This window comes from Borostomias antarcticus (assembly GCF_949987555.1).
Source record: "Borostomias antarcticus genome assembly, chromosome: 15".
Taxonomy (NCBI): Eukaryota; Metazoa; Chordata; class Actinopteri; order Stomiiformes; family Stomiidae; genus Borostomias; species Borostomias antarcticus.
Window position 1 is genome coordinate 16,045,578 of NC_140248.1, and position 12,892 is coordinate 16,058,469.

Below are 12,892 nucleotides of genomic sequence, written 5' to 3' on the forward strand. Positions count from 1 at the left end.
ACCCCTGAACAGGACCATTACACTCAGCTGGACCCCTGAACAGGACCACTACACTCAGCTGGACCCCTGAACAGGACCACCCACAGATGAAGCTTGGCTGTACATTCAAAGTATAGCACACTCTAATTTCAGAAAAGGGTCATGACATTTCTTTGTTTTAACATTTGTTTTATGATGTTTAAGATGTAAACTTAAGTAGGTCTCTCAAAAATGTTTTGCTAGTATGGTAGAAAATGTTCACAAAATACTTATAATGTGTGTAACTTTAATGGTAAGTCTTAAGTCTTACAGTGAATATACATAATGTGTCCAGTTTTGGTCATTACAATTTCAAGCATAGTGCTTAAATCCTCTCCAATGCTGACTTGTATTCTTGTATCCTCACCACAAGTGCCGGCCCAACAATTCTTCTTATTCTTTCCTCATAAAAAATCCACAGTGTCTCTGTACATATAAAGGTGTTTATAATAAAGTAATACAAATAGACTTGTTGTCTATGAGAATTAAAGTGACTTCCATACAGGGAATATATTACAGAGAACTACTGAAATAAGAGGTTAAAGCTGGTTAATGGCTATCTATAGATTAAAATTGGCTAGATAAATACTATTAGTAACCATATTACAATCAATAACAGATAGAGTTCTTCTGTATTCATTGTCACCATATCAGACACTCCAATGACGCTCATCACAGTGCCAATAGCTAATACATGTCAGTGTGCTCTCAGTGTATAAAATACAGATTCACTATACAAAGTATATATTGTTCAAATTATAAATAGGAACAAATCAGCTAGTATGAAAGACATCTCTTTTTAGAAATTCACTATTGAAGCAAAAAGCATCATGGCGGTTGTTTGTGTGATGCACATGTCTGGCAACTAACACTGACGAATGGCTTCATAGAATACTGTCTGGCATTCTTTAATACTTCATGGCTTTCTCTTAATACTTCAGGCTTTATTTAAATATTTCTAATGTCTAATATATTTGGGTCTGTCAATCACATTGCAAATATGTTCACTCTTTGGCTGAGCTAAATTCAAATATTAATATTTACTGAAACAATACCCAGTACTCCACAAGCCGCAGGCTGAGAATACTTAGTGTAGAACAGCAGGAACATTAAGAGGACATGTTGATAAGCTTTCCCCATCAGTTCCTTGTTTATCAAAATCCTAACCAAATGAGAATTTAAAATAGGTGCAATGTAGAAAAAAAATCCCAGAATAGTTACACTTAACATACTGTAGATACAACACATTATGAAGCACATCTCCAGTCTTGTTCACGTGACTACTACATGTCCAAGACCAAGAAGAATGCAAGTATATCAGAAAAATAGCAATGCAGACATTAACATTGATTCATTCGATCTGCCTGTGGCTCCTGTTGTCAAATATCATGGACCTCCTCTGAGGCTGGTAGAAGCAGCTGGTTGAGGTCTCAAGCCTCTGTCCACTTTTGGGGATAGTCATTTTGTTCCTCAGGGTAACCCCATCGGGGGTCCTGAGATTCTCCACCATCTCTTTGGAAAAGACGTGAAGAGCGGACGTTTCTGTCGGGCTCTTGATTGGCGAGAGGAGAAGCTTTCCGTCGTCCATGATGGGGAAGGGCGGGCTGAACAGGATGAGGCTCTGGGGTCTCTGCCGACTCCTGAAGGAGGGTCTCTGGAGGAGGGTGGGCCTGTCAGGTCGGGGCAAATCAAGGAAAGGCTCAACATTGGAGGTGCGCTTCCTCCTCAGCACGGGCAGGTCTGAAGTAGGCGTGGTTTTACAAGTCTCTGTAGTTTTATCTGTTATGGGCTGCTTTTGGGGTTTGGGGGCGGGCTCCTTATTCTCTAGCTCCTCCTCTAGATCTGCGATAGGCAAGAACAGAGGTACAGTCTCTGCTTTCTCCTCTCTAGTTTTAGCGAGGTCCTTTTCCTGTCCCTTGGCTCCATCAGAGCCCTTGTCATGCCTGGGCTGAGGTATGAGGCTGTACTGCACCTTGGGAGGGATGACAGGCACAGCTTTGGCCTGGCACGTCTTGATCATGAACGCCGTTCTGACGGACGACACGCTGACGGGGGCGGAGTTACGACGCATGGGGGCGTGGCGGTCATTCAGGAACACCTCCAGCTCCAATGACAGGCCGTTGAACTTCATTCCAGATGGGGTCAACGCTCCTCGCTGGGAAAATTCTGAAGAATTGTGGTTCTGCTGATTGGAAATGTCCCTAATGCAGCGATGTCCTAGATCCAGATTGAGGGAATTTGGCCGGTGTTTGGAGAAGCAGTTCTCTTCTGTTTTCTCTGAGTGAGACAACTCTGAGTGAGACATCTTTCTGTGAACCCTCTGAGAGGATGAGATGGTGTTCTTCTGCTTGGCTGTGCAGCTGGTTCCTCTGTGTGCCATCAGCCATGGAGTATCATCAGAGACTTGTGGGGCTTTGGAGGGTAGGAGTGAGCTTTTGGTCTCCATTCTACCACTGCTTGTTTGAGAGACGTTGCTTGATCTGTTGGTTTGTTTGTCGCATATAGAAAGATGTGGAGTGTTTCCCTCTTTAGAATTCATACTTTCTCCAACAGGACAGGGTGGAGACACCTCTAGTTTCTCAAACAGTTCCTTGAGAGTAGGGGAGTGGAGAGGACTGGTGACCCACTGTTTGGTGGAGCTGAAGTCCTCCCAGGGTTCTACCAGGTCCAGTTCCTCTGAGTTTACCCCACATCCATCCTCCTCCTCCTGGGTCGTCAGCTCCAAGGTGTGGGGTCTGGCCTCCAGACAGATTGATAGCCTCTCAATGTCTCCCATGACCTCAGCAGGTAAGTCCCTCTTCTCACTTCCAAAGATGACCTCTTTGATCCTTTGAGTTTTAGCCTTCCCTGATGACCCTTGACCTTGGTCCGCTCCAGACATGCTAGCGTCTGTGATGATGTCCGCTGACGGCTGGGCTTTTATGACTGGGCTCTGAAGAGCAAGAGGTAAAGCTTTTGTCTTTGTTGGGGGAGGAAGTGGGGGCCACGGTGCCATGGGGATGGGGTTTTCTGTGTCCAGAAGCTTCACTTTTGGGGAAACCTCAGGCAGACTGTTCTCTGGTTTACAGGTTGAATCAACAGAGCGAGGGACTAAATCTTTAATATCCGTGTTGACCTTCAAATCAATGCTGTTGTCAAATAAAAACGGTATGTCTGAGGTGTGCTTCGTAGCTATGTTTCCTTCAGTTGTAGCAGCAACATGATCGGTCAGAGCAGGCCTTGTAGGCATAAAAGGCTGTCCTTTATACAACAAAGAGTGAGTTGGAAGGCTGCTTCTCCTTTTAGATTGAGCACCTGGCTTTGGTTTAACATCTTCACAGGTGTTTTTGGTAGAGCAGAATACTGGTTTAAACTCCTCTTCCAGTAGGTCAATCTCAGGCTCAGTGATTTTCAGCTCCTGATGAAGGTCAGACCACAGTTCTTTCCCCGCGGGCAAAAACTCCCTGTCCTACCGAACACAAACCACAAAAAATGATTAAGAAAACTATTCTCACAGCATCTATCACATGATTTCACATTTGTGGTAAAGCACAAGTGCTGATTGGTCAATGGTTGAGGTATGAGTCTTACCAGTTGAGTGAGTGCTTCTGACGCATGGTCTGACGCAAGCTGTTTATCCAGTTGTTTACCAGGAGTCTGTTGTTGTTTATCCGCATGTCTGATGTCGGAGGTCTGGTTGCTGGAAGACTGAAAAACCTCCAGCCCACTGCTTCCCTCTCTCATCTCTCCTTCCCTGACTACATCTGAAAGAGAAAGATCTGTCATGAGTTTATCAAGAGGGATTCTGTAAAACAGAGGTCTAATGGCAGAAACATGCTTTGCATGGAGGAGACAGAAGTTACATCCACGATCATATACATTCACGTCTCACACACTTTGAATTGAACAGGTGAAAATGCACTACCCTCTAGCACATTTTTGGAGTCTGCCTCCCCGTGGCTCCTTGGCTCTTCTGGTCTCCCCTCCGTTTCCAGTGGAGGTCCGGAGCTGCTGTTACTGTAGATGCTGTGTTGGCTCCCGACGCTGGTCTCACCCAGCGCGGTCTCCCTGTAACCCGAGCAACCACTGCTGTCACTCTGCTCAGACTGGCTGGTCTCCCTGCTGTGCTTCAGCGCGCTTCCGGCCGCCGGTCTCTCCTTCCCTGGCGCCCTGCAGGGGGTGCTGTTGGAGCTGATGACCGCCGAGACACGCAGCGGCACGGACACGGCGAAAGGCTCCGAGATGTTGAGGGCCTTGCGCTGGTGCCGAGGCGAGGACTCCAGGGGGAAGAGACTTCCTGGGAAGGAGGGCCTGGAGGAGGAGCTGCTGTGGGCGGAGCCAGAGTACAACATCCTCCTGTTCTTTGGCGAGGTGGGCTGGCAGCTACTGAGGTCGTCGCCCTTGAAAACCTTCAGTTGCTCCGGCAGGGCCTTCGGCGCCGGCGCCCCCTGGAGGCCTGCTCTCTTCACGCCGGGGCTGCCGCCCCCCGTCGCCCCGCCTGGCTTCTTCACATCAAACTCCCACTTCTGCTCCTGTTCACTCAGATCGGACAGCACGTCGGATCCAAGGGTTCTGGATTTCACGCCTGGCACAAAGAAACCATTGGCTCCCCCTGCTGTGCCGAAGCTAGCTGCTTTCTCCTCATCTGTGTTAGAAGTCAGACAAGAAGCGAAAGATTAGATGAATATCTTCCCATCCTTGTTTATGAAGCAAATCCAACCAAAAGGAAGAGAGACATACTAAATACAGAACATCCGTCAGAAAAATAGCATGAGTGGTGTGTTTGTATTACATTTACAATGTAGTAATTTTGCAGACATTCTTATCTGATATATTGATATCTTTTTCATGCATTTAGCATCGATTCACCTGCTGGGACTGAGCACAAGGAGTCCATGCTTCTAGCTGGACGGATAGCTGCCTTTTCTGCAGATAAGAAATAATACAGTACATAATATAGTTCCTCACATACATGGTGCCTTTTAGTCTGCAGCTGTGCGGCAGGGTGTAGGGGTTCGGGGTGCGTCTCCGTGCGTTACCTGAGATGTTCTGTGCTCTCATGAACACACTCCCATTGCGGCTCAGTTTGCCCTTGGAATCAGTCACGGACTTGCCTAGGTTGAAGATGGACTTCCACTTCTTAGATTTTCCAGAAAACTTTCTTCTAACAGACAGGATAGGAGACAGTGTGACAGGAGACAATGAAACAGGAGACAATGTAACTGTGTGCATTAAAGAGACCACAAAAACAGGAAGAGCCCTGGGGCCTCATTTATCATTGTGGATACACCCTTTTTAATTTACACCTGATATATATATATATATATATCTCACAATATTTCGCATTGAGTTTTGGCATGATACATCACATTATTTGCCTAGAAAAGCAAGTACAAAAAAATCAGGTGTAAATGAAAAAGGGTGTATCCACAATGATAAATGAGGCCCCTGATCATTTTAAAGGACTAGTGCACTCAAATGCATTCAGTAAATTCTAACAAGGATAACTAGTGTGCCTTTTGATGCAGCCTTGTATATTATTGATTGACTCAATAAACAAAAATAAATCTCACTTGCTATCGCCTGCGTCTATGACGGTGTGGTAGAGGGTGGCGGTGCTGGCGTCGGGCAGGCTGTTCTCCCGCTGGCGCTCTCTCCGTGCCGGGTGGTTGGGGCTGAGGGAGCGCGCCTGGGCCTCCTCCAGACTCATCAGCTTCATCGCCCCCCCCGGACCACCGACGGGCAGCGTGGCGTACTTCTCCCCACACACCAGACCTGGCCCTGGAGGAACACACACCAGACCTGGAGGAACACACACCAGACCTGAACACACACCAGACCTGAAGGAACACACACCAGACCTGAGGAACACACACCAGACCTGAGGAACACACACCAGACCTGAAGGAACACACACCAGACCTGAGGAACACACACCAGACCTGAGGAACACACACCAGACCTGAGGAACACACACCAGACCTGAAGGAACACACACCAGACCTGAGGAACACACACCAGACCTGAAGGAACACACACCAGACCTGAAGGAACACACACCAGACCTGAAGGAACACACACCAGACCTGATGGAACACACACCAGACCTGGAGGAACACACACCAGACTTGAACACACACCAGACCTGGAGGAACACACACCAGACTTGAACACACACCAGACCTGATGGAACACACACCAGACCTGAGGAACACACACCAGACTTGAACACACACCAGACCTGAACACACACCAGACCTGAGGAACACACACCAGATCTGAGGAACACACACCAGACCTGAAGGAACACACACCAGACCTGAAGGAACACACACCAGACCTGGAGGAACACACACCAGACCTGAACACACACCAGACCTGAAGGAACACACACCAGACCTGGCCCTGCAGAACACACACTGCATGTACGGCTTTTCACCTCTACTCCCATCTGGAAGATATTTACATACTGTATTGTGGAACACTGGTAGTAAAAATAATGATTTTATGATGCTTCGTTTGCTACAGTATATGAATCAGGCAGCCACAGTTGGATGCTTTTGTAATAAAGAAAATACAGTATTTACAGCATCCGATATCTCAGTGATAATTATACAGATTACACTGTAATACAATCAACAGGAATAGATTAATAATTTAACATTTCATATTGTTCTCAGAATACCTTCTTTGGGTTTGAATTGGACGGCAGTGTGATTGAAGATGTGCTCTGTGTGATTCAGGATGAACTCAACCACGGACTGCTGGACCCGAACCTCCTGGAAAGCCATGTCCCCGTTACAGGAGGGCACCTCGATGTCTTTGGACCTGCCAAACAGAACACAGAGCCAGGACAAAACTGCTCATCATCTCAAATCACACCAAAGAAAGGTGACATAAGCACTGCAAATGTATTGTAAGCAGTAGTAGGCTTGTAGTAAACAAAATATCATATGATTCAAAGTGAAATATGTGGACAAACGGGAGTTTCTGTGATAACTATTGTCCTGTTATTGGACTGTGATTGAGGCAGGAATAGAGTATTTCTTACCTCAGTAAATTTGGAGCCCAGACCAAAGCCAGATTACGTGTGTGCATGTTTGTCTGAGGGCTAAGGGTGGCCAGATGGGACAAGTGCTTGCTAAGATACTCTAGAGTCCTGAGGAAACAAAGAAAACAAAACAAAAATTATTGATTCACTTTATTGACTTCTTCAAGCAACGGAGCAACAAGGCCAAATGTATGCTAGTTATATTCGTTAACTACTGGTTTACCTAAAATGGGGGACAGGTAGCTGTTTGATTACGCCCTGGATATGTTGTAGTTTCTCATGATCCCCTTGGACTGATAGGGCCTCCTGCACAGGATCAAAGTCAGACATTAGCCTGTTTACTTTAAAAGCTTAAAAAACAGTGCACACTGCGTTAACAAACATGACCAAAAAATGATGTGAAATGCTTGCTTTTAGATCTAATGGTCTCAAGCGATTATGGAATATCCGTGAGCAATTCAAGCTGAAATTCTGTAGAAACCTTGGCTTTCCCAGCAGTACTCACTGTGAATTTTGTGTACAGTTCATATGTGAGCAGAGGGTTGGGGAGCTCTCTGAAGTACAGCTTGCATAAGGAGCCAACACAGTGAATGTCCTGGAGGTACACTTCCTTTGTAAGGTCAGGGCACGACTCGGAGCTGAATTCCTGTCTACACACACACACACACACACACACACACACACGCACACACATGCACACACACATGCGCGCACACACATACATGGGCATTAGTATGGCTGAAGGTCTTGATATGCCTCTCACTGTTTTCATGCTGGGTTTAGGTTATAGTTTGCCTGCTGACTGGTTTTGTTGATATACTGTTAAATAAACAAAATGGTAATGGAATGTTCACGGTGGCCCCAAAAACATATTGCAGCATTACAGTGCTATGAAAGCAGAAATATGCACTATCTTCCATGAGTCTAAAACACAAACAAACAGTAACTCAATATTTCTTTACTCTGAGCTGATGCTTTCACAGGGCAGTTTTTTGTTGAACTAATTTCATCAAATACCTGAGTCTCTGGATATTGGAGGTGACTCCCGACAGTCTGTAAATCCCGTCCACAATGCCATGATTCTCAATGAACTCTGCACATGTCTTCAGAACTTGAGGCACTAAAGAACAAATGTGTGAAATGTAGGTTTAGCGATGAGCTCAACAGCACAAAACTCTCTAAGTTAGCTTTAGATTCTCTCAGCTAAACCATGTGCGTTTTTCAGCAGAATTTTGAAACAATGTTATGGAAACTAGTAGATGAGTGTTCATCTCAAGTGTTTCCTATTCATACAAAAGTGTCAGTGGCAACCTGATGTATGGCATCGCTGGAACACAGATACAGTGCATCATACTGCTCTATGATGTAACACTAATAAAACATATTATGTCTGAATGACATAGACATAATTCTTAAAGCAAAATTATATGTCCAACGTTGAAGGAAATTCTCAGCTGTTTTCTTTTGTACATGTAGCATTTAGGAAAGTACTAGAACATCATTTCAACTGCTGACATGAAGGAAAGAGTGCCAACTGGAAAAGCTCGATTCACATTAATATTATACACCATGTAGCGCAGTTTGAAAACCATACGGTAGGAAACTGAAGCTTGCAAATGCAAAAAAGAAAATCTCAAAACAGTGAGGTGGACAGCTCGGTGTACTGTACACCCATTGCTATTGATATAATTTAAGTCATATCCTTATTTCTTTTTTGATATCACACCATGCTTTGTTATGCTGAAGTATGCTTTCTGTTCCATTGGGCTGCTGATTCTGAGGAAGGTGGAATTTGACAGGAAGTTTAAAATGGTTTGTTTGTTTCAGAGGAAGGTTGACACACCCAATCCTTGCAGCTGGTATTACTTGTGACACTTCCTCTTATAGAAAATGGCTTTTGAAATGTTACCACCCAACTGTTCTATTGCTGTCTGAACTACAGTAGTCCCCAATGGGTTCTCACTGTTGAAATAAGTTAATCGGCAACGCTGTGTTTGAAAAGAAAATACAGTTGTTTTCTGCATTTCATGTCAGAGGTGTTACATGTACAGTACAGTAGGCCACGGCTACTGTAGGCCGAGACTAAGTATTTCTCCAGCATTAAGTGGAGATGATCTAGTGGAACCTTCACGGTGTGTTGTGAACTCCTCTCACCCTAAGCACTCGAGACTCATGGCCTATCTTTGCATTCCCACTTCACTACCAGGCAGTGGCATTTTACCTCCAGATACAGATGAGGCCCTTCCCAGAACTCTTTACAAAAGGATAAGGAACCATCTGGTCATGCCCTAGTGACAATGGATTGTTTCATATTTTAGACACACAATAACATGAATGGAGGATAGCCCCCCCCCCCCAGATAATTCAGATCTTTTGTATATACTTACATAACATGATGTTTTCCCCATTTTCAAAAAGAATAAAAGAAGATTGAGCACAGATAGCTATTATTGTCCAGTATGACATCACATCTGTCTATGCCCCGCCCCTCATTCGCTGCTAGAAATAGCCAGTGGAAACAAACCATTCCATTTTCTGAGGCTTTAAAGCTGCAGTATGTACGATTTTCATAAGATTTTTGAGCATTTAAATATTGATATATTGCTATGATAAATCGAAAGATAAGTGATTGAGCTCCTCTGTGAAAACAGCATCTGTCTAGACTGCTGTTTAGCTCTGTATAGTTATTATTATAATTTGGTGTCAAGTCAACACTATAGAGCAAAAAAACAAAAAACTTGTGAGCTTGTTTTCTTAGGTGAACTGCTAATGTCAATAACTTGCAAGAACCTTTAATACATTTTACATAATTCTTTCCTTTTGTGTTACCGCCATGTTTTTTCTTTCTTTTTTATTTATATTTTTCCCTTTTGTGTTGGTTTACATATACATATGCTGTTAATTAGTGTTCTGTAGTATTTCTATACTACTTGGTAATATGTGATTATATAAAAAGGAAATAAGGCACAAACTTCAATGTTTCTTGTTCTTACAGTGGCTGGAAACGTAATCTTTGTCAAGTACTGTGACGTTTGTAACATTGCCTATATTTTCCTAATAAAAACAGATAAAAAATAATAATAAAAAAAAACGTGTGAGCTGAGGGTCCCTCCTCCCATAGAGGCACAGCCACATCTGGCTCAAAGCATTCGCCTGTGTTGAGATCCAGTCAGCGATGAGACATTCTTCTATGGCCTTACAGTATGGGCACCCAAACCCACAAACTGTGAGACTGAAGTAGACTCAATTTAACTTGGCACACAGAATTTTCCCTCGTTGCTAGTTTGTAGCAGGCTCCTAGTGCAGAAGTTGCACACTGCAGCTTTAAATGTGTTGCCCAGCTTTGCTCTGGAGTTCTATGAATGAGAGTTTGTTCTCTTACATGAGGCTTGCTAAAGGATACACATTGTACACTTTCACTGACATACCTGTGGTCCAAATAGTGGTTTGCCTGAAGCAAGTTTTGAGCCATGGTTTACTTGCAAATTTGTGTTTGCTTGGAATGAAGGTCCTATGCCAGCCAGTAAATCGTTTTAGAATTCATTCAGTGATTGTAAAACACCACAGACACATTCTCTAAAGTCTATGTAATTATTTACTGTAAAATCGTTATAATTTTCATTTAAGGGGCACAGTCAAGCTTGTTTTTAGTTGATATTGCTTGGATTAAATGCTTAGATGCTGTTTAAGCCTTTTTAGAATCCGTGTCAGAGTAGCTCTTTCCCTACACGAAGACGGAACTGCGGAAATGGCGGATCATTGGATGTGCTTTCCCTTTGAAGTTTTTCTGCAATTCCATCTTCCGTGTAGGGAACACTGACAGTGATTTCTATCTAAAATGGACGACAAGACCAACAGTGAAAACCCTGTGTCTCCATCCCCGCCGGGTGGCGGCAAAAATCCTCCCCATAGACAAGTCATGAGGGAATTTTTAGCTCCTGACTCGAAGTCCAAAGTAATGGAGGTGAATGGGCAGCCGTGGTCGACGTCTCTGTGGCGCCCCCCTCGGGTCAGAGCCAGGGGACTTGGGGCTCTCCCGCCAGACCAAACCCTGTGTCCCACATGGGGAGCTGGCTCTGCTCAAGTTTATTTTGGCTCTATGCACGCGCTTGTGCGTGTGAGCAGCACATATTTATATCTTTACACCAAGAGCTTTCTGCCAGTCCAAACTGTGTCTCTGTGGCCTTCCCACGTTGAAATATGACAATTTCATGCTTGTAGCGCTCTCTGGTGGCTAGGTAGTGAAGCGCATGTGGACACCGGCCACCCACGGTCCACGGTTGATTTCTGCCATTATTATTATATCAAGTATCGATAGCTATAAGGACGATGACTTATCCAATAAAAAATTTTGCTAGCTAGCCAAGTTCAGATAAAAGCACAAATATAACATCCTTATACAAACTAGCTAACTATCGATAGCATCACCTTATGAAAGCAAGCTAAATGAATATAACCAAAAATAGCCTTGTCTAGTCATTAAAAAGCAATTAAAGTGAACTTAACATGAATGAAAAATGTGCATTGCCTTGCCTGTATGCCAGTGGTGCAAACTATGGGGAGTGGTTTTCCTTGTGTTGAAATGGGATGAAAACGAAAAAACAGACAAGTTTCATACTATCATCATGTTTCTTCAATGCCCTCTGGTGTCAATAGCATAAAAACTTAAAAGTGTGACAAACCACCATGTAAATCATTTAAGGTTCATAATTATAATCATGAAGACATTTCCCAAGTAAGTAGGCCCTACCCACAACAACACAAACTTTGTGGATGTAGTATTGCACTCTTGTATAATTGGTATTCTTGTATATTATCTTTTTGTATACTGATCAGTGCAATTCCCCTCCTCGGATCAGTAAAGTAGGCTACCTACCTACAGAAGGCCTGCCTACTCTAGCTACCTAGGTTATTACCATGTCATTACGTACAGTATTGTGTCAACCTCACATTGTTTAAGTTAAAGAAGACAGGGAAACATGAAAAAGCACACAAAAAGCATTGAAATTGTACTGTTACTCCATTACTTCACTCCAATTCTTAAAATGTAAACAAACAAACAAACAAACATATACTGTGCAGATACTAGGCCTACTGCACTGTGGATAAACACACATTAGGTTACATTGTCTTTCATTCAGTTACCTCCCTCTTTGAGTAACACTGCCCACCCAGAATGCTCAGACAGAGAACTCTGCACAGTGGTAAGGGGTGATTGACAAAAAAAGACTGGGCCACACCCTGGGTCTTTCTTTAAACTCAACGGAAGTATGGATTATTTAAATAGGTATAAAACAAAGTCCGACACTTTCACTGCAATTTAAAAAATTGACATCCTCACTCTTGTCAGTCTTGACCAGTATAGTGAGATACAAATTATTGTGAGAGGTGATCAAAGACAAAGTGAATTATGTTTGATGACTTTTAAAAAGTAGTTACAGGTCACGTCTGACAAGTCTATAGATATTAAATGTGAATGTTCATGTAATAATTGAATGTATCCTACCATTACAGTAATAGGCTACATTAAACAGAATAACGTGAGACCTTCCCACATCTGTTTGAAAGGTGAGCAAATGAAGGGAGGTAACAACATACAGTCTAAACATGTAAAGAAACACGTTTACCATCATGTCCTGAGTTCTGTAGATGTTCCATGAGGTCGCAGCCAAATGCATTCTCACTTCCTTTCTTTTTGGACCTCTGTTTGGCTCCTTTGTTCTTCATCTGGATCCAGTTAGTAGTCCAGAAGTTCAGAACAAACAAATCCTCAAATACACAACCATTGATCCAAGAGACCCTGGGAAAGGGGTAAAAAAGTAGGCCGAACGTCTAACACATACA

The 12,892-nt window shown here is 43.6% G+C and overlaps 1 protein-coding gene across 1 annotated transcript; it reads right to left on the reverse strand.

The window, feature by feature from the left end:
• Window positions 1-273: 273 nt before the first annotated feature.
• On the reverse strand, window positions 274-12,892 carry arhgap31 (Rho GTPase activating protein 31). The gene is made up of 12 exons (XM_084450291.1): window positions 12,676-12,892; window positions 8,066-8,168; window positions 7,554-7,698; window positions 7,272-7,354; window positions 7,049-7,156; window positions 6,683-6,825; window positions 5,571-5,778; window positions 5,037-5,161; window positions 4,867-4,923; window positions 3,923-4,642; window positions 3,589-3,761; window positions 274-3,466 (listed from the first exon to the last, which is right to left on the reverse strand). The coding sequence occupies exons 1-12, from the start codon at window positions 12,773-12,775 to the stop codon at window positions 1,370-1,372; spliced, it is 4,062 nt and encodes a 1,353-aa protein (XP_084306417.1). The 5' UTR covers window positions 12,776-12,892; the 3' UTR covers window positions 274-1,369.

Coding starts and splice junctions, on each gene's coding strand:
- arhgap31 (XM_084450291.1), bottom strand. CDS start 12,775: ATGAAGAACAAAGGAGCCAAACAGAGGTCCAAAAAGAAAGGAAGTGAG. Junction 5,779..6,682: donor CCAATTCAAACCCAAAGAAG/GTATTCTGAGAA, acceptor GTGTTCCTCCAG/GGCCAGGTCTGGTGTGTGGG. Junction 3,467..3,588: donor CAGAAGCACTCACTCAACTG/GTAAGACTCATA, acceptor TGTGTTCGGTAG/GACAGGGAGTTTTTGCCCGC.